The 22,648-nt window shown below is 39.2% G+C and overlaps 1 protein-coding gene across 1 annotated transcript in view; it reads right to left on the bottom strand.

Annotated features, from left to right (window-relative positions):
- csmd3b (CUB and Sushi multiple domains 3b) overlaps positions 1-22,648 on the bottom strand; it is a 110,262-nt gene that overhangs the window by 42,960 nt on the left and 44,654 nt on the right. The window contains exons 28-38 of the mRNA XM_086178223.1: positions 22,275-22,391; positions 21,803-22,012; positions 16,896-17,084; positions 16,324-16,501; positions 11,893-12,038; positions 6,048-6,128; positions 5,665-5,778; positions 4,426-4,614; positions 4,136-4,282; positions 640-828; positions 128-313 (exon numbers count right to left, since the gene is read on the bottom strand). Coding sequence (XP_086034349.1) covers positions 128-313; positions 640-828; positions 4,136-4,282; positions 4,426-4,614; positions 5,665-5,778; positions 6,048-6,128; positions 11,893-12,038; positions 16,324-16,501; positions 16,896-17,084; positions 21,803-22,012; positions 22,275-22,391 — 1,746 coding nt within the window. The remainder of the gene's footprint in view (positions 1-127; positions 314-639; positions 829-4,135; positions 4,283-4,425; positions 4,615-5,664; positions 5,779-6,047; positions 6,129-11,892; positions 12,039-16,323; positions 16,502-16,895; positions 17,085-21,802; positions 22,013-22,274; positions 22,392-22,648) is intronic.

The following is a 22,648-nucleotide window of genomic DNA, read 5'->3' as shown; positions in this document are numbered from 1 at the left end:
TGACCGACGCCATTAGCATTTGAATGCGGTGCAACGAATTCCCCGATGACGCAGAAAGGCTGCGTCTGGATCGGCGCCGTTGTTCCATTCGGGTGTTTGTACCGCGGACACTTTAGGTTTTACCCACCAGAACATCGCGGTATCTTGTTGTGGTTGCTCCACGTCCCATCGGGCTGGCAGATGGCCGACGTCAGCTCTTTACTGGAGAGCCGGTATCCGTCGTTGCAGAAGTAGGAGACTCGGGTGCCGACGGAGTAGTCGGCTGTTAAAACGCCGCCGTTTATCGGAGCCTTGGGTGCGCCGCATGAGACAGCTTGGGGGGGGTAAACATAGACATCGGTTACGATGTAAACAGACTCGGGCGGGAGCCCTCAGGCGATCTTATGTCTATCAAGTGCCTTAGTTGGATGCGTGTTTAAGATATATATCAGCCGAGTAGGAATGTAAATTTATTGAATCATTTTTTGACTTTTTCCTTCGAATGAAACTGAGATGGTAAATTGATAAAGCTTTAGGACCGGGAGACGTCTGTCTTGAGCTCGCCGCTCAAATACGTTTTCAAAATGACTGACAAGCGAAGGACAGGATCACTGCTGTGCACGAACACGTCGTTGGTCTTTCCGTCGATGTCGCACACACCTTGACAAGCGGGTATGGGCGAGTCCCAGGAGTGGTAGCCCAGCGGCGTGCGGCGGCAGGTCGCCGTGGCGTTGCCGATGAGACGGTAGCCCCGATCGCAAGCCCACCGCACCACGCTGTTGATGTGGCCGCCGCTCTGAGAGGATATGGAGCCGTGGAGGGGCGAGTCTGGGGTGGAGCAGTAGAGGGCTGCAGGAGGCGGGGGGGGGACGTTACACAATGTAAACAGGAAAATGTGCTGAGACAAAGCATTAATGCGGTAGACTCAGACGCAAGCCTTTGATCGAGTATACGACAGTTCTCCTACTCCCTTCTAAACTGAAAACAAGTTACTGAGATGCATTGGTGAAGTTTATCGCCCGCTGATATTCCAGAGCGGGAGAAATACTATCATAGTCACGTCAGTGGTTCTTAATCAGGGGATATGATGGCACCGTAACAATAATAAATAATAATAATAATAATAACAATAATAATAATAATAATAATAATAATAATAATTAAAATGATAATAGTACTGAAAAAATAAACAAAAATTGCTAATAACGATAAAAATATTAATAATAAATAAAAACAAAGTATAATAACAACAATAGCAATACATTCAATAACTTTAATAACAATAACAATAACAATAACAATAATAATAATAATAATAATAATAATGATGATGATGATGATGATGATTATCATTATTATTATTTTTATCATTGTTATGATTAATAGTACTACTATTATTATTACTTGTATTATCAGTATCATAAAAACAAACACCAGTACTAATAAAAAATATAAAATAAAAAAAAAAATCAAAAGCAATACTACTATTAATAATAATAATAATGATGATAATAATAATAATAATAATAATAATAATAATAATAATAACAATAATAATAATAACAACAATAACAATAATGATAATGATGATGATTATTATTATTAGTATTGTTGTTATTGTTATTATTAATAGTACTACTATTAATATTACTTGTATTATCAGTATTATAAAAAAAAACACCAGTACTAATAAAAAAAAAGTAAAATAAAAATAAATCAAAAGCAATACTACTATTAATGATAATAATAATAATAATAATAATAATAATAATAATAATATCGTCTTCGACCCCAAGGTTCAATTCCTAGGCAACTCCTAGCTCAAAGTTTCTACGAGCAACACAACTCATCCGTGATGAGATAAAATGCAGAAGATATATTCAGCTGATGTCGCGCACCATGCAGAACTGAGCGAGACAAATAAAAGGATTTCGTCTCTGTTCCTTTTTGTTCGTTTCTTTAAAATATCAGACACCGAGGAGCAACTAGAGTCCATCATCTTATGCTGTTTGAGATTTTTCAAAGTAAAATGAAATCTGCCGAAGAAATCTCTGCATATCAAGGGACTTTGTGTGCTACTAGCTAATATTATAGAGATAATATTAGTCAACATTAATGACTGCCTGCGCTTGTGTGTGTGTGCGGATAAAGTTCAAACCTACACATAGACAATTTCAACTTGTGTTTTCTTACATTTTTATTTCTTATCATCAAAGCCTCCGGGTAAATAAACACAGTGTGAATGCAAAGGGGTTGGATGTCAGGTAAGTCTGCGGCCATTGATTGGAAAGGTCGTAAATAACACCCTGATTTAATAGAAGAAAAAGTATTCGGATTAGATTAACAAAAAACGGGGGCCTCGTGGAATCACACGGTGATAATTCACATTTAAGACTTCGCATCTGGAATCTGGGATGTCTGGAGAGGTTACGATATCACACCCTGTTAAAAAATTAACACGTTTTTTTCTTGTTAGGTTTTTAGTGCGATAGCGTGCAGACTGAACTGCAATAACGTCCAAATGTTTCCCTGCTGGGCAAAACTAGATCTAAAAAAAAAAAAAAAAAGTTCTGTTGCTACAATTATTAATAACTCATAACAGCGATAATATCTTTGTGGCCCTTTTATAGTTATTTCGGCCAATTAGGAGCTTCCTGTCAAGCTGAATGAAAGACGAACGCATTCATTTTTTCCCCTTTTTTTATTCATTTAGAAACATTTCAGGGGAAAACACTGCCTGAACAAACAACCTGAGAACTCCTTGAGAGGGAACATCTCAGCCCAGACTCAAATACGGTACCCTACATGTCAAAGTAAGTTTTGGGTCATTTCATATCGACTTCATATCGGGCGTATGACGCTGATGCCGTCAAAAATAAGATCTCAACCGTCCTTAATTCATGTTTGTCCTTGGCATGTTTTATTCAGCGGCTGCTGACCCTGAATAATCCCTTAAAAAACACCACATTAATAACCCCATTCGATCGTATTTGTTAAAAGGAGACCTGTTTTGCTCATTTTCCAGCTCCACTCTTTTATTCCAGAACGTCAGAGTGCCTTTGCATAATTTAGAAAAAAAAAAAAAAAACCTCCTTCCTCTGCTGTCTCTTGAAACTACCCTGCGCTATAGGCTAACTTCCTTCTGATTGGTTGACGCCTCTGCGGGGGCAGAATCCCTGTACTTGGTGGTCACTTCCCTAATTTCCTTTCAAAAGACAAAGAGAGGCTCTTTAGTGAAGGGAAACAAACAAATATGAGGCGCGGCCTCATTAAAGTGGTCAAATAACCTCAGACGGAATCCAAGGAGGATCAACGCTTCGCCCGGAGCAAACAACACTATAAAAACATCACCGGATTCACGGCCGTCTAAAACTTAATGGTTTCCCCCGAGGAATCACTTAACATATATTTACCTTATTATTTGAAGTTTTGACCACACTTAATATTAGCATTCAACCTTTCGGAGAGGAGAAAAATAAATAAAAGAGCGAAAAGGCTAATAGGTGTCCTTTAGCGATCAAGGCTGCGGCCGGCATCAATCACGGCCCCAAGGTGGGGTTACTGAGCGCAGGCATCACAGGAGGCTTTTTTCCCCGTTATTATGCAGAAATTAATTCATCACACAGAGCGTTGGGCATTTAAAGGTTAAAGAAGCCACCTGCATATGTGGGAAATGAGCAAACGGACCAGGTAGCGATATCTCTCCTCACTTCCCTGTCAAAAAGAAGCACCTTGAATAATGCACTCACTCCCCATTACTGTCCTCAATGCCCGGCCATCTACGGTTATACTCAGCTTGCCCAGAGGCAAAGCTGCCTAAAAGCAAAGCCCGCCGCGTCGGGCCGCGTCCGGGCTCGTCAAGTCGAATTCGCAAAACCGCTTCGGAGACAGGCAGAAGTGAGGCGGCACAAGAGGGGGGGGGGGGGGGGCGGCGAGGAAACCGAGCGCGCAGGTGAGCTGAAGTTCATTTCCCGCGAAAGTTGTCTTTTTCGCGGTGGCGAATTGAGTTGTTTTCCCCCGAAGTCCGAATTGACTCTCGCCTCCGATATTCCTCTGTCCTTCTGTCTGTCTCCACCTTTCTCCTTATTTCCATGCACTTCTATAATTATGTTAAGTAGTAGTAAAGTAAAATGGGGATACATACTTTGGTACTCACCAACATAGCGAATTTTGAAGCCCCTCTTGTTTGTTCCGTGGTCCGAAGACCAGCGGACCAGGAACTGGTGGCCCGAGGTGGTGAGGTTGAAGGGCGTGGGCAGGTCGCCGCTGAGCGTCGCCAGCGTGGGGCTGTTGGCTGTCGGACCTGAGAAACCCGAGATAAAATGGAAGACGAAAGAGGAAGGGTGGGGAGGAGACACCAACGCAGTGAATCGACGTTCCGTCGGATTCTGAAATCGAAATCCCTTCGCAGTGTTTGCGCGGACATTGGGGGGATACGCGTTTTACCGTCAAAAATCTCCAGGACGTCGAATTCTCGTTCGGTGTGGAAACTCTCGAAGGTGACGGTGACGTTGTATCCTTTCTCTACCGTGATGCTCCATGAACACATCTGCAAGTTGGGGTAGCTCTCTGGCCAGCCGGGACTCAGGATGACGCCGGAAGAATCGTACCTCACATCATGCGCTGGGCATTGCACTAAAGAGGGAAAAAGTGATATAAATATGTTTAAACACACACACTGTATATGTATACTGTGTGACATGCAAACATACGCACACAAACACACATATATGCATATATGCATATATACATACACATATATAGCTAAAAACACACATCCATATGTGTTTTTATTTGTGTGTGTTTGTATATATTTGCTTATCTTCCCATGTGCAAACATGCACTGCTCAAAAAAATAAAGAGAACACTGATATAACACATCCTAGATCTGAATGAATGATAATATTCTTATGAAATACTTTGTTCTTTATATAGTTGAATGTGCAGACACGAAAATCGCACAAAAATTATCAAGGGAAATCAAATGTATTCATTTTGAGTCACACTCAAAATGAAGGTGGAAAATCACACTCCAGGCTGATACAACTTGGATGTAATGTCCTTAAAACAAGTCAAAATGAATCAATGTTGCGTCCTAGGAGGACAGTTTGATTTCACAAAAGTGTGATTGACTTGGAGTTACATGGTGTTATTTAAGTCTTGCCTTTATTTTTTTTTGAGCAGTATATATATATACATATGTGTGTGTGTATGTATATATTATGTATGTAAGTATCTATGTTTGTATTTATGTATGTATGTTTATAAGTACACATAAATAAATGTGTACGAATATATGAATACACCATCTTTTTCTTTGTGCGTCTACTGTCAGAGGTCGCCAAGGAGAATCAATTCCACCATCTATTCCCTGTACCCTTTTCTCTACGTCTTACAGAATTGTGTATAATTTAGTAAAAAAAAACACACATATATATGTATATAAATGTGTATGTGTATATGTGTGTGTACGTATATGTATATATATATATATACGTACACACACATATATACGTACACACACACATACATACACATATATACACACACAAGACAAAGATACATACATACAAACATATATATAGAAATATATGCGGCGAAAGTGTGTGCGTGTGTGTGTGTGTGTGCGTCTGTATGTGTGTCTGTGTGTGTGTGCGTGTGTGTGCGTGTGTGTGATTCACCCACCTTGACACGTCGGAGGTTGCGAATCCATTTGAAGCCTTTCGCCCAAGCGGCAAGTGAGAATCTCACTACCGACCAATGAGAACCCAGGATGGCATCGGTACCTGATGATGTCACCTAAAGACAGCGGGTTTGCGACGTAAACAGATCAGAAAGCAGAAATCAGAAAAGATGAGGGAAAAAAAAATATGAGCTCTCATATATATATATACTGTATTTGTGAACGCATCGTGTATCCTGAATATATTTTCATGTATTCTATTTTTCATAGACTTAATTGGGAATGAAAAAAAATCTGTTATTGTCGGACACCGGACAGTTACATACCTCATTGGGAGCCTCTATTAAAGTGATGTGTCTGGAGGGATGACACCTAGATAACTCACCTATCTCCAGCTCTCCATCCTCCATCAGCATGTCAGCGTTGGGCACGTCTGGAGGAGGCTGGCAAATCCTTAATTGGTAGGCTAGGAGAAAGGACACCGCGGAGGAGACAGGCAGTTTGTGAGAATATGCTCCTTCCATCTGACCGAGAAAAATAAAAAAAAAAAAATCTTCAAAAACGTTTTTATTTTTAGTTCACTCTCCAGTTGTATTCAATCGCGACTGTTTCGGTTTAACCGGGCTTAACACTTTCAGATGGTTATAGGTCGGCGTAACGTGGTATAAAAAATAAACTAAAAATTAAAAAAAATAAATAAAGAAAAAATAAATAAATTAAAAAAACAAAAAAAAAAAAAGGACTGGCTTGGCCAATACGGCGCCGTCTTGAATCATAAAAAGGAACGGGCTTCGCAGCTCCAGGGGCTGAAAGGCTGTAATCGATATTACTGCATGACCATAGATCACTCACTAAGAGAGAGAGGAGGAACAAGACGGAAAGGAAGAGAGAGGGAGGGAGAGAATACAGTCGGACTCGGGGGAGAAATAAGGGATGGAGAGGGAGCTGAGGGCTATAAGTCAGGATGAAATTGACTATGAAAATGAGACATGCCAATAGTATTTGCTGCTCTCATGCATATCAAAGCCTTGTGGTCCACGTTTGTGTGTGTGTGTGCAAGTGTGTGTCCGTGGAAGCGTGAGTATGTTCACGTGTGATGTGAATATCTACACTCGCCTTTATGTGTGTTTACTATACGTGCGTGTGTTGACACGAGAGTGTAGTCTGAAAATGGTCATTGATCACTTTAACCTCCGAGCCTTTGTCAGTATTCGCATCGGGCCTTGCTCCATCCCGTGTCCGTGACGACCACGAGCGTGACCACGTCTCCAGCCACGTGTCGAGGACGGCGGCGGAATTTGATTTAGTGCTACAGGCCGCGCCCCGATCTAATGCCACCGCCTGATGGAGGCAGCATGCAAATGTAAGCTGGAGTTTCATAATCATCACCATCAAGGCTAACACAGGCACATTGATAATTTGATACATAAAAAGAGGAGATATATATACATTTATATTTTTTCACACAACATGAATTATGTGGTCAACCATATACAAATTAAAATAAATATCCAATTAAAATAAAATAAAATACAATTTAAAAAAAATCAATACAAGTAAAAATATCAAGTAAAAAATAAATAAATAAAAAAATGAAAAAATAAAAAATAAATAAAATAAAATAAAATAGTAGTATCAGTTTATATGAGTTCTGTGATTGGTGAATATACCTATATCAACGTAAGACCTGGCAAAATAAAGCCTCCGGAGTTTGTTTTTGCATTCTTTTTCCCTGACACTGACTGTTTAAGTGGAATGTCAAGGAAGAAGGGATACAAATGAATAAACAGCCAATAACCTCTGTGATGTTAAAGCTGTATCACTGTTCTTTCATTGCGCCAGTGTTGCCTCTACAATTAAAGGGACAGATGAGCACATTCCTTTCAAACATATTATTATACTCGTATATTCAAGGTTATTGAATTGCAAAATCTTTTTTTTTTCCAATGCCTACTTCATTTCAAAAGAAAATAGCTTAAATATTTATCTTGATTACTATTTGGGGCAAGTGTTCAAAACATTTGAGCAATATCCTACGCATGAGGACGTCGATCGTTGGAATGTCATATGATGCTGTTCGTCGTTAGTATTTACAAACCTGCTCTACAAACAGCAGAGGAATAGTTCCTTAAAAGATGAACGGACATTTTTGCATGATCTGTGTGCCTTCTCTCTGGATTGTCTGATGTCAACCCACAGTCGAAAATGGTTAACTTTTTCAATCAATATGAATGGGAGTAAAAAAATTATTTAATTTAATTTAATTTAATTTAATTTTATTTTATTTTATTTTATTTTATTTCATTTTTTTTTTTTTAATTATTTTAATTTTAACTTTTATTGTAATTCTGTAATTTTTTTAAATTCTGTACCTTTTTTTTAAATTTCATTTTAGTTTTTTTCTTTCTCGACAGGTGACCGTGCAATTGACCGATGACCTCTTAGCTTTAAATCCCCTCTTATCCGATAACAATTGCAGTTTTAAATCAAGTATTAAACACCAAAGCTATGTAGACAGAGATGGTTGCTAAGTTCCTACCTGCCTGTCACTAAATAAGAAAAATAAAAATAAAATTGAAATGATGGAAAGAAAAAGCTGACAAACACCGACCGCTATCAACGCCATCCCCTTTCGCTACAAGCCATCTATTATACCACTCTGCACCGTTACACCCCCGGATAAACCAGACACTGAGAATATAATCTTGATTCCATCAGATGGTACTCTTCCTCTGTGACAGCTGACGTTAACAGCATGTCATCTGTCAAGACAAAAAGGAAAGGCGGCTCAAAATAAAAAAAAAAAAAAAAAAAAAAAAAGAAAACAAAATAAAATGCAGAAAAGCAATTTGAAAGGATTTCAATATAGGTTTCAAACGGAGGTGGTGACAGCGGCTTATTATTCTTATCTCTAAAAGGATGCATTTTTAAATACAGTTATAAAAAATAGTTCATGTGATCGGGGCGTAAACGATTCTTGAATTGGCTGCGACATAAACACATAAACACAGACCAAAGCGTCTGCAGGCCGGTGTTTGTGGGCGGTCAGGTGAAATAGGGATGATTGGACGGGGGTTTCATCTCCAACGGCGGCTGGAAACAAAGGGGAGTCGCGAGAGCACCCAGGAAGGGCCGCAGCAGAGGATTGAAATGAAAAGAAAAAAAAAAGAAGAAGGAGAAGAAGAAGAACGGTGCAGACAGTTCCGACAAAGAGAGAGGAAGACAGAGAGGGAGAGAGAGAGAGGAAGGGAGGCGCTCAGGACCAGCAAAATGTAATCTCCACAACTCTGGGGAAAGGAGATAACTCTGTGTGTGTGTGTGCGTGTGTGTGTGTGTGTGTGTGTGTGTGTGTGTGTGTGTGAGCGCGGGCATGTGTATAAGACAGTAATAAAACACTTCCATTGTGAGGCTAACAGACATGCTAGTAAACAAACCTTCACCCTGCTCCCTGTCTTCATGAATACCCCATTTTGTAAGATTTTAGTGGGTTTTGTCACACACACCCTCTACGTTTACTTATTTATTTATTTTCTATCCAAAGACAACGTTTCAATAGCAGGACACCAAATCACCCGACTTCCTAAAACACACACAAACACACACACACACACCGCAGATTGTCACAAGGAAGAATAGTGTCCCCACCAGGGCTGCCAGCCTGAGGTGAAAATAACCAGTTAAAGCCTGTGTGAAAGTTCATTCAGGCCACATCCAGCCCGTTTTGCTTTTTTCATCTGGCCTGCAAAACAATTTTTCTTGAATATTTTATACATATATATATTATTTGTTTTATTATATATCATTACATATTATTATATAATTTATTATACATCATTATATTATTTATTTGATATATATATCTATATATATCTATCTAGATATCTCTCTCTCTCTCTCTCTCTCTCTCTCTATATATATATATATATATATGTATATATATAAAATATATAATACAAATATTATTTATATATTATATATTCAGTATTTTCAATATTGAATTTAGAAACGCCTTATGTTTTCCTTTTGTTTGATTTTGTGTGGATGATTTCATTCAAAGTAATATAGGTACATTTATATGATCATAGATGATTTTAAAGTTAAAATAAGGGTGCCAAATAACGTTGATATTCAAATTGCAATTTTCATTTTCTTCAATTTACATGACACCCAGTTGGCAAGCGCATAAAAATTAAATAAGAAAATGTGGGCCCCCAGTCAAAATAATTGCCCATTCACTTATTCACATGTCTGGACAATTTAGAGTTTCAAATGAAACTCCGGTATCTCCTGATATATAAACATACATGCATTTTTTACAAACTCCCATTTGACTCAGTGACCTAACTTGTGTGTTTACTGCTCTGATTCTTGGCCCCGAAAGGCTTAGGTAAATATTTTTTGTTTTAAAAAAAAACAAAAAAAAAACGGGAATAATTAAACCCATTCCTCACTGAAGGATCATACCCATAAACACCGACCCGTCCGCTATTATTTACAGTCACGGGCTGATGATTAACACGACAGCAAGACTGATAGGATTCATTTTCCACAGACCACTCCAAGAAAGAAAAAAGCGGAAAAAAAAGTGGAGATGGAAGATGTTGACCAGCGAGATCCTCTTCAGAGCGCCGGGAATATGAATTTCAATTACCAAGCGAAAACTATTAAAATCACCGTCGAGGGCCCGAGTGTGATGGGAAATGACGAAAGGGGCCATCATTCAGAATGGAGAGAGGGGGGAAAAAAAAAAAAAGGGGAAAAGCAAACTTCAAGAGCCTGACTGATACAGAGGAGGGAGGTCTGAGAGGACCTTAATGAGGATGAAGTTGGCGAGCCAAACACAACAAACAGATCGATGCCGTTGCTACAGCTACACCTAATGATAGCATTATAGTTTTACCGCACAACCACTGAAAACCTACGGGTAAAAAAAAAAAAAAAAAGACAAGAAGTAAACAAAAATAGTTAATGAGAAAACCGTGTTCAACTAAGAAGACAAAATCAGGTATCAACGATACGAAACACCGATAGCTCCTCCGGCCCGGACACCGCTTTTGGACAGAGACGTTCTGGAAACGCGATATAGTTCCAGGAACTCCCCTCCACCAGGGGGAACCGTTTACATTTCCACAGACAGCAAAGGACCTGCTGCATTCACGCTCTGCATGGGGGGACTCATGACTTTTAAGGGGATTGAAGTGTTTCAATTTACCCCCCCCGCGTCGCTTTTGCCCCGTGAAAACCCCACTATTCGCTTAACGGGTCCGCCGTTGAGCGAATTTCGTCGTTTCTACCGTACAGTATTTGCATACACGTCTGCCATTTTTTCATTTAATGTTGCATGAATGAAGGTTAATTATACAATTTTACAATACACTCGCTCAAAACTCCGCTGCCAGCGCATTCCGCGCGTATTTTAATATTATCGCAAAGCCCGTCGTTAACCGTCGTAAAGTGAGGACCACCTGTGTTAGCTAACGTCGTACTTATTTTGGCAAATTATTTCACCGTTAGAACTGGATACCCATCTGTTGTGTGGCAGGCAGGAAGAGCTTTGACCGCTTTGTCGGTCCATTTCCCACCCGTTTTGTCGTAGGGGAACAGCTTACCGTTGACAGCAATAGTTAAAAATGGTACTCTGAAATTTAGCTTATGGATTCAACCTATGTATTTCCATGGAACCGTAAAATAGCCTCGTCTATTATAATATTATTATTATTATTATCAATTTCCTGCATGTTTTGTGACAATAGGATGAATATGTCTACATCTAAGTCTTGTAAAAATCTTCCTTTCGTAGCAACTGGACTTGATTCTCTTCCTCAAGGTAAGAGAATCAAATCCAGCTACTGCCAGAACAATTCTTTGTTTAATAAAAATCATGATCTCATTACAAAATACAAAAAAAACAAAAAAAAAAAACAATAATAATAATAACAATAATAATTTATATTTACAAAAATGATTACAATAATAAGAATAACATCAACAACAACAATAATAATGATAATAATAATAATAATAATAATTTATATTTGCAAAAATAATTACAATAATAAGAATAACATCAACAACAACAATAGTAATGATAATAATGATAATAATGATAATAATAATAATAATAATAAGCTCTGAGGTCAATGGTCCCTGGTTCCTTTGTTGGCCCAATGCACCGAGAAACAGGGTTCTAGCAAAGATCTTCCGGTGGGAAAGCGGCTGACGTTGCTTACCGTGATAACTCAGGACAAAGAAGCCAGCTCCGGAGAAATCCGAGTGGAATTTGATGAGGATGATATTAGAAGTGGAGTAGACCGACTCCAGGGCTGTGTTCCCGCTGAACTGGCCAATCTGGGGAGATGACTGGTCCGGTCCGTCCCTGCCGAGAAAAACAAGACAAAAAGTCAGCGAATGGAATGATTTGATTGTTTTTTCACCGAAACATGGGGAGAGAAATGTCTTGCACTGAACGTGACGGAATAAATATTGTTATTTCCGGTGGCAAAATGGCTATTTATGACAATTCCGCTGTGGCTGAAAAATAGAGAATTAAAAATAGTAAAAAAATAGTAAAAAAAAAAGGGATTGGGTGATGAGAGATGGTTACCACGCCAGAGAGGGAAAACTCACGATCGCGTGGTGTTTGGCTGTTTTTCTTCGTCGTCGTCCAAACCGCGACGTCGGGCGGCCATTCAGGACAACGCACTTCCTCATACATCCACAGAACCCACCTTGAAGGGGGTTGGATACCGTGAAGCGGGAAAACAACCACCCCTTCAGACCGGTAATTGTAAAGAATTAGCGAACTCGCACCGAGCTCATTATTGTTTTCCCGATGACGCCGGCGGCCACTCCCTCGTTCTTACTCTGGGATGTTTCCGTTCATAACTTTGTAAGGTTGTTAATATATCAAACGTGAATCCCTCGGATTCGCTCGGATTCATCCCCCCCCCCCCCCATCTAATATCGCTCTAATTCATAATAAGTAACTGGATTATCCAGTGTCTTCTGGGAGGAAAGACAGGAAGAGCATATTTCAAATCCAATAACTGTTCTGAACAGCTGTCGGGCCGCGGCTAACCAATAGCAGGCTCATTATCGTGGAGTTAAATGAAACAACTGCATCCCGCTGTTCGAAGAGGGCGATTGGGCTGTCACTCACGATAAGGGTCTCGGAGTCGTGTCATTCTGCGATTTAAAGCGTTGATTTTTATATTTTTTTTTTGCCGATCCTCGAATGCAGGCAGTCCGATTATCGCGTGAGCCGAATTACCCCCCCGGCAACATCTGTGCCCTATATGATAATTCGAACAATGCGAGCCCCGAGTAATCCAGCCAGCGTGAGACCAATTAGCAGCCTAACCGGCTGTCAGTTCTGCCGCCGCCGGACGGAGGAGGCCGCTGTGAAAATCACACCTTCGCCGCCGAAGCTTCACCCGGCGGAGAGGCGGCCCCCGTCACCTTATCCGACCGACAGCGAGGTCAGGGACCGCGCTGCGTAAACCGAATCTGTGAAAACCGACCGGGCGGACCGCACATGGCTTGGCAGGGCTGTCGCCAAATTCGTGAGGAGGAGCGAATCCTGGTTCTGAGCTTGTGTTCATGAAGTTTATTTGAGCTGAGGCTAGGAGACTCAGGAAGAGAGGGGGATGGAAACAAGGAAAAAGATTTGATAAAGGATAGAAGGGTATAAGGGTTCATAACAAGAAGGGCTCTGATCTCCAAAAGAGTACTGTTCATGCTGTTTGCATATGAAAGTAATCAAAATCTCATATTGACAAATTTGGGGACGCCCTCTGGAACCAGGCCTGTCTCTCAGATAAGACACCACTGCATCAGGATCTCATTAAACAAAAAATATCATTGACCCTCTCATTCACACACCTGAACAATTTATTATTATTATTATTATTATTATTATTATTGTTAATAATAATAATTTAATAATTTAATAATTTCCTGCATGTTTTTTGACAATAGGATGAATATATGTATATCTAAGTCTAGCAACTGGACCTGATTCTCAAGGTAAGAGAATCGAATCCAGCTACTGCCAGAACAATTCTTTGTTTAAAGAGATCATGATCTTATTAAAAAATACATAAAATAAACAAAAATAATAACAATAATAATAATAATAATAATAATAATAATAATAATAATAATAATAATAATAATAATTCTTATTATTGTTATTATAATTATCGCATATATTAATAATTATATAATAATATAATATATCATACATGTATATTATTATTATTATTATTATTATTATTATTATTATTATTATAAATAAATAAATAACATCATCTTATGGCCATCTACCCTTTCATTCACACACCTGGACAATTTATTGATTTTATAATTAAAATATAATTCAATCGAATATAATTTTTCACGTTGGTCAAAATCTTCTTCTCGAAGCAACTGGAAATGATTCTCTTCCCATTAAGATGTTTCACCTCTCATCCGTGAAGCCTCTTCAGTTCCTGAGGAACTAAACTGAATAAGAACTTACGAAGCCTCTCGGACGAGAGCTGAAACGTCTTCAAGGGGAGAAAATCAAATTTAGTTGCTGTGAGAATAATTTTTTGTTTAATCAGATCATGATTTCATTGAAAAAAGAATAATAAATATTAAATCATCTAACTGCCATCGACCCTCTCACTCACACACCTGGACAATTTATTCATTTCCTGCATGTTTTTTGAAGATGGGATGAATATATCGAATCTAATTCTGGTCAAAATCTTCTTCTAATAGCAACTGGACTTGATTTTCTTCCCTTGAAGACGTTTCAGAGCCTTCATAAGTTCTGAACTGAACTGAAGAAGAACTGAAGAGGCCTCTCGGATCAGAATCACTTTATTCGCCAAGTAATTTCACAACTGCAAGGAATTTGTTTTGGTTGACGGCGCTAAACAGACAACATGTAACAGGCATTAAATAGGTAAAAAATAAAATTGGTTGTGCAAAAGCTGAAACGTCTTCATGGGGAATAAAATCAAGTCCAGTTGGTACAAGAAGAAGATTTTGATGAGAATTAACCATGACCTGGATGACTGAAAAACTCCACAGACATATCTATATCTATATAAACTGTATAAACTATATCTATATCTATATCGCATTGATCATGACGGGAAAGGATCCCTGTCCCCCCCAGTAGTGGGGAACCTAAAACAAAGTTTGTATCATCATGATGGCAGTGGTGTCTTAGAAACGGGTGCTTAGTGCACACTTAATGTATATACAGGTACTGCTCAAAAAAATAAAGGGAACGCTTAAACAACACAATGTAACTCCAAGTCAATCACACTTTTGTTAAAATCAAACTGTCCACAAAGGAAGCAACACTGATCCATTTTGACTTGTTTTAAGGAGATTACATTACAAAGTTGGATCAGCCTGTAACTAATTTGGAGTGCAACTCCAAATCCAGATCTCCATGGGTCAATAAATTTACTCCTTTTTTTTTTTTATATACAATTTTCTACTTCTTCTTCTTCTTTCGGCTTTTCCCGTCAGGGGTCGCCACAGCGAGTCAACTTTCTCCATCTAACCCTATTCTCTGTATCCTGTTTATACAATTTTCTACTATTATTTGTTATGTTTTTCTTGTAACTCTGGCACAACAATTTCCTTCGGGATAAATAAAGTTATTCTTATTCTTACTCTTACTCTTTTTCTTATTCTTATTTTCCATTGATCATTTTTGTGTGCTTTTGTTGTCAGCACGTTCAACCATATAAAGAACAAAGTATTTCATAAGAATATTTCATTCATTCAGATCTGGGATGCGTTATTTTAGTGTTCCCTTTATTTTTTTGAGCAGTGTTTATTCATCCATATATATATTGACTGTCATTGAATGCCCTTCAGGTGTAAATGAAGTTTTGCTGATTCTGATTATTCGTCAGGCTGACGGCTTGAAAGAAGCTTGGGTCACCCTTCCCTTTGGCTTCCACCACCCACATAAAGGGGCCAAGGCTGATGGCGGTGAAAAGGAAGGTACCGTCTCTGGTTTATCGCTCGCCACCCGAACCCAGATAAGCGATACAACGTGGATGAAACCGCGTAATGCCCCCAAAACGCCCTCCATGTCTTCAACGGCGCGATTTGATTTGGCTTTGCCTTTGCTTAAGAGGAGTGTGGCGCCTCTTCACGGGTTCACTGGGCACGGAAGCTCGAGGAAAAGAGGTAAAAAAAAAAAGAAAAACAAACAAAAAGAAAACCTTTCCGAGTTCTCAGCCCGTCTTCATCATCTTGAGTATTTTGCCCGGGGATTACTTTTTCGTCTCCGATTATTTTTCTTTCTTAATGTTTAACATTTATTAGGGAAAACAACATTTTAGCATTAAATCAATGACAGAAAAATGTAGCCTAACAGATCCCTTAAGGAAAGATGTCCGTAGCCATAGCAACCGTGGCAGAATTTCGCCAATTAGTGGGAAACGCCGAGGAAATGTTCGAGGACATGACATGCTATGTGAGCGTGTGTATGTATAGCAGAGCCTAATGAACCTTTAAAAACATGAAATAAAAGGAAAGAAAAACCTTCATATGGTGGGAGGGAGATGGAAAAAAAACAGAATAAGTAAAGACACGTTGACGCGGAAACGCCATTTGTTATAATGTTCGGCAGCCGGCTTAAAACCCACCAGACGGTGATGTAGTCGTATATAGGCTCCGTGCTCAGGACGGTGAAGTTGATGTAGATCCCGTGTCCCGGCGGGACTCTCACGCTCCACACGCAGTCCTGGAAGTTGGGGTACTCCTCGGGGTGACCGGGGGAGTAGATGGTCCCGTTCAGCGACGTGATGTTCCCCCCGCAGAGAGCTGCCGAACACCACAACGACGGAATCGCCCTCAGTGCTTCACGCGGCAACCGTCCAGAAGCTCACGTAACAACCCCCCCAGATGATACTTTTCATAAATTGTACTTCAGAGTGTTCTGCCGTTTCTTTGAACGGTCGCCATTAGAGATAAGAGATGGATTGGTTACAATTTTTTCCAGCATTCAAGTCCCCACCGTTAGCGGTGTAGCCTTCAAATGACGTCTGGAGGGTGCTCGGATAAATTTCACAATAATTGGGAGCGTATGCTCAATATTCAATAAAAATGCTAACAAAATAAAAAATAAAAATACCCTCTTCATTGAATGCATCTCAGATAGAAGATTCTTAGCTGCGCGTTTTTTAATTTCTAGGTTCGTGAAAGGGGTATTAGTTACCTTCGCATCGTGGCAAGGGGTGATTCCAGTTCCTGCTTATACCGTGTAGGCAAGTCAGCGACGCCTCCCCGATCAGAGAGTAACCGGGGAGGCACTCGAACGACACCGTCATCCCGACGCTGAAGTCCGTGCCGATCACGATGCCGTTGCGGAAGGGCCGGGGGTCCGGGCAGCTCTGGAGCTGGTAGGCTGCGTGGATTTAAAAAAAGATTTATTAAAAAAACTTGTTTCAACTATCATCTCACACAAGCTCACATGGATAAGACTAGTTCTTGAAGGTCTCAGACGGTACGGAGATTTTGAAATGCTTTTCCACGATGCCGGGACCGGGTTTCTTGTTTTTTTCTGTTTTGTTGGAGCTCATCGATTGGTTTTGTTATTCAAAAGTTGCGATAAAATCAGACATGTTTGATATTGACGTAAACACCGAGACGAGGCAAAGATTCTGCCAAGACTGTAAGACTGTCAGCTTGGTGATGGGAGCGCACTGCCACTCCTGTACGACTCTTCGACGACTCTTAATATCTCCTTCCGACTTCCCGTTTCAACTCTGCGACTGGAAAATCGTAAAATGTAAGCCCAGCATTAGTATGATAAAAAAAAAAAAAAAAAACAACCGCCGCTGCTACTTTCTCATGTCGTGAAATACCAAGTCTGTATCCGCTTTCATTTAAACTCCATGCTTTAATGTAACATTGCACTTAACTTTGAATTTGAACTCTATTTTTTTTTTTACTATTTTGTTGATTTCATGTCATTGTTAGATTGTGAGAAACGTCTCCATTCCTCAGAATGTCCAGTGCACGCGAAGAAATTGACAATAAGTCTCACTTTGACGAAAGAAAACACCAACTGATCAATATCTGGTGCAGTCAAGATGATGCACGGATCTTTTGACTGCTTGTTTTGAATGACGTGGGTAAATATTGCATTGATTGAGTGAATGCTATCCGCTTTCAAACGCTTTGAAACTTCACTTACTTGCTGTATGTCTAGTATACAGAAATAAAATCTACTTACGTTTTGATTACTTTCTCTGTCATAATAAAGCCTTCATACCGTAAGCGGTATTTATCTGTCAGTGAAAACAATACAACTGAAAGCTAGCGACAAGAAAAATACCTTGCTGGAGACTAAATGAATGATTTAAGTTGCCACCGTGTTGAAAAACACTTGAGCTACTGTTGTGTGTGTGTGTGTGTGTGTGTGTGTGTGTGTGTGTGTGTGTGTGTGAATTGAACATTGGTGATTCTTACTATATCGGGACCCACATATTGTTGTATAACCATCCCTGCAGTGTTATGTCACGACTCCACCCTCACCCTCTGCCGGCTTCAGCCACTTTACTATCCAGGTTATTAGTATTAACATCTCACCTCGTCTGCTGAATCTTACGTCTTGTCGTGAGTGTATATTTCTCCTATGGATTTCTTTGCAATTCTATTTATCAGAATCAGAATAAACCTTATTTATCCCTGATGAGCAATGAGGGCGCACATGGGGGTAGCAGCACCAAATTATCAAAATATTAATATTTCTATTATTTTATATTATAAAAAAAAAGTATTTTTATTTACCTGTTTTATTTTTTAATATATATAATATAGTTATAATGGTTTATTAATATTATTTATTGTATAATATATAATATTATCAAAAACATCAAAATAAAGTATAATAAATTGCTGAGTCACTGATGTAAAATCTAGAAAAACTAAACTAAAAACGCAGAAAACAAACAAAAAAAGGTGAACATTTTTGAAATATGTCAAGATATTAATATTTTTATTATCTTATATCATATATACAAATTATTTATTTGTATTTATTTTTTTATATATATATAATATAGTTGTAATGGTTTATTAACATTATTTATTGTATATTATATAATATTATCAAAAACATCAAAATAAAGTATAATAAATGACTGCGTTGAATTGTGCAAAATGTTGTCAAATCTAGAAAAACTAAACTAAAAATGTAGAAAACAAACAAAAAAAAGGTGAAAATTTTTAAAATATGAATTTTGCTATTTTTCTTCATTCTGAATTATTTAGCACAAGTATTCTTGTATTGAAAAATTGTCGTATATACAATTTGCAGGAACTATGAAACTGATTTTGACAATAATGATGAACGGTTTTAATTAGTGGTGGCGCGTCCTAAGAACCAAAGTAATAGCTAATAAAGTTTTGATTTCATTTATTTTATTATTAATAATTTTCTTGATTTTAATATCAGCTTTTGCGTTATTTTCCTCAAGACCTGAAAAACCTTGGTTGCAATTTCATTGAAGAGTAAGTGTCATTTTGAACTAAAAACAAACCCATTCTGCCAAGTCTGCCAATGCTCCTGTTTTCTGGATTAAAGAAGAAACAAGAATAAGGTCTTTTACAAATGTCACTGAAAATGAGACGCCGTAAATGTGCGAACACTCGAGAAAAGACTCAATTAAATCTGTTTGAAATTTCGCAAATCGGGACGAACGCGGCGAGTCGTCGCGTCCGGCTTGACGCTCAAAGAGGAACTCTTTCACGCCTCCAACCGTCGATAACAGTGTGAAACAGTGTGAACGGAGATGTCACACAAGAGGGGTCAGAGCTGCAGTGTGACACAGAATCTCAGTGCCAAAGAGATGTGGTTTCGGGGGACAAAGACGCACCCAGTAAATCTCCATTTGGCTACATTTGACTTGTAGGCTTCTATTGGTGCTGGGTCGTGCGGTTTCCAGATATGATGAACCGTGAAAATGAAAGGTTTATTGTGACGCTTGTGTGTACTTTATCGTATTTTCTGGCACACAATTGCATGTTGATCTTTTAAATTTAGTCATGTTGTTATATAGTGTGCAAAAACATAAAGGGAAGATTTAAACAACACAATGTAACTCCAAGTGTTCCCTTTTTTTTGCGCACTGTATATTGTTTTTGTAAAAGCTGGCGTTAAGAGCAGAAATTATCAATATTTAGCCTTTCAATATTTTATTGTATTGTAAACTAGCTCCTATACTATTGTGTGCCAGTTGTATAGAATAAACACCTTTATTGTCACATTCAGTTATACATCGAGCACAAAATAAGCATAATTTGACCACTGCATTTAACCCGTCATAAATGAACCGTCAGCGGAAGGCAGCGAAAGAGCGGCGTTTTGCTCAACAACACTTCGATCGACTCGGAGGAGCGCGAATCCAACGCGAAATGTTCGGTTCCAAGGACGACCGCTCTACCTTTCCGAGCCACGCCGTCCCCTACAAAAGCTACCGTGACCCAGATCCGAATCGTAACGTTGCAACGCAAAGTGCTAACCGCGAAAAACGATCGCGGCTGGCTGTGGACCTGCTGTGAGAATTGTGTTATTGCCGGTTATTGTCTGTCAAGTACTTAAGGTCAACAATCCGGAGCAACGAAGAGTGTGGAAAAAAGGTAAAGAAACGGACCCGAACAGCTTGGAATGGGGTGAGAGAAGTGTCAGGGGAAATATCCGATGGAAGAATATCAGCCAGAATGAAAGGAAAGATGGACAAGACAGCGGTGAGACCAGCAACGCCGTACGGGCTCGACCAGATGACGAAAAGACAGGACAGACAGATGAAGATGTCGAGGTTCTCTTTGGGAGTGATGATGATGGATAGCATCAGGAATGAGTCCGTCAGAGGACCGGTGTGTGTTAGAGGTTTTGGAGAGAAGGTCAGAGAAGCCAGACTGAGGTGGTTGGGTCATGTAGAGAGGAGGATAGCGAATATATTGGTAGGTGGATGCTGGGATTGGAGGTCTAGAGGAAGATTTATGGAGGTAGTGCAGGGGTGTCGAACTCAAATACACACTGGGACAAAATTCAAAACTGGGACAAAGTCGCAGGCCATTATTGATATTTATTGAAAAAAAAAATCTTCCTCCAGATATAAAAATGAACCTTTTCATAAGGACCCAAACACGTTTTGCTTAAAAACTAAATATGGAACAAACACTTAATACTTAACTTAATACTATACAATATATGACTTAATATTGCACAAATGCAAAATGCTGTTTTCTGTCTAAGTAGCAGGATGCCAGTATTAGCATAAGGTTGCTATGACTACTTTATACAGAGGAGAGGGTGTTTATGGGTCCTCTTGTGGTTTTCGTGCCAAAACACCAGCAGAAAATTCTGAGATTTGTCGAATAAGCGGCGAGCCAGCTCTGATAGTCATTTGGTATGGCTTTGCGGGCCAAATATAATTACGGTGCGGGACAAATATGGCCCGCGGGCCAGAGTTTGACATCTGCGACGTAGTGAGAGAGGATATGAAGTCAGTTGGTGTGAGAGAAGAGATTACAGAGAGTAGGGTTAGATGGAGGAGGTTGATTGGCGGAGGCGATCCCTGAAGGGAAAAGCCAAAAGAAAAAGAACAAGAAGTCAGTTATTGTCACTGCTTTTCATCCAGTGTGAAGGGAGTACTCAAAGTCAGAATTTCATTGTCTGGATCACCATAATCTTACATCATGACAATAAAAATCCTGAAATCTCGAGATTTATTCTATTCTCCTTCAAAGTATCACCAATCCCCCATTGTAGAATTTTTCGCATTTGTTTTCCCAGCATCATGCTTCAGGACCCGGTATTAACATTCGAAATGCAGACTCAGTCGGGTCCAAAACACGAGATGAAGTGCTGAACTTGTTTCGAAATGTCAGCATTTGCATTGTTACTGATGTATTTCTCATCTCAACAGCACAGCGATATCATTTGGTTTACAGCTCACATGTCGCGGTTCAACGTGCGGTCCTTTAAATCACATTTAGACACTTCTCTAAATCAAGCGACTCATTTCTCAGGTTGACACTGGTTTCAGGGAAAGTCGCGAGAGACACACGCAGACGTCGGGTTTTTAATTTTACCGCGTGATTTATGGCACGTACCTTGATATGTGATGTGGAATCCCGGTTTGTTTTGCGAATAGTCGCTGTGGAAGAAGAAGGTGGTTTGGTGGGTGGTGCTGAACAGAGGCTTGGGGATGCCCGGGCCGCTGAAGCGGTCGATCACTGAGCCGGTCTCCAGCGTTCCGCTCCGGATCTCCAAATAATCGTGGATGGCCTCGGTGGAGAAGTTGACAAACTGGAGATGAATACCTGGAAAAAAAAAAAAAAAATGAATACACGCTGAAGACAGTCGCCAAAATTCAATTTTTTATGAATAATTCAAAGTCATGTTGTACAAAAAAAGGGTTGAAATAAATTCGCAAAAGTGAAATGGATGGAGAACAAGTTACTATTTATTTTTACTTTTTAAAAATAATTTTATCAAAATGATTTATTATTTATTTATTATGATTATTTATTAATTTTAGCCTATTTTTTTCCATTTAAATGAACAGTTCACTGTGTTTCTCACCGAAGCCAATCGGCAGGTTGACCGTCCACGTGCAGTCTAATCCACTCGGGTAGTTGCCGGGGTAACCGGGACTCAGAATCACTCCGCTCACATCCGTCATCGACCCGCCGCACTGGGCTGGAGGGGAGACACATTTAAAAAGTATTAAATCCGGCAAGTTAAAGGATTATTTCAACAAACACAATCCACATTTTTGACAGTTTTTAGGATAACATTCATGATTAGAACCCTGATTATCTTCTTCCCTGACCTCCTGCATGATTTTAAATAGAGCATTAATATAATATTTCTGTAATCCATTAGTACTCTAATACTTTAATACTATTAGTGCAATAGTTATTAAATTTGAATAAATCGGTATTTCACAAGTACAT

This window comes from Fistularia commersonii, chromosome 30, assembly GCF_037954325.1.
Source record: "Fistularia commersonii isolate RoL2024-O1a breed Wild chromosome 30, RoL_Fcom_v1.0, whole genome shotgun sequence".
NCBI classification, from domain to species: domain Eukaryota; kingdom Metazoa; phylum Chordata; class Actinopteri; order Syngnathiformes; family Fistulariidae; genus Fistularia; species Fistularia commersonii.
This window is presented reverse-complemented; position numbering and strand designations above follow the sequence as displayed.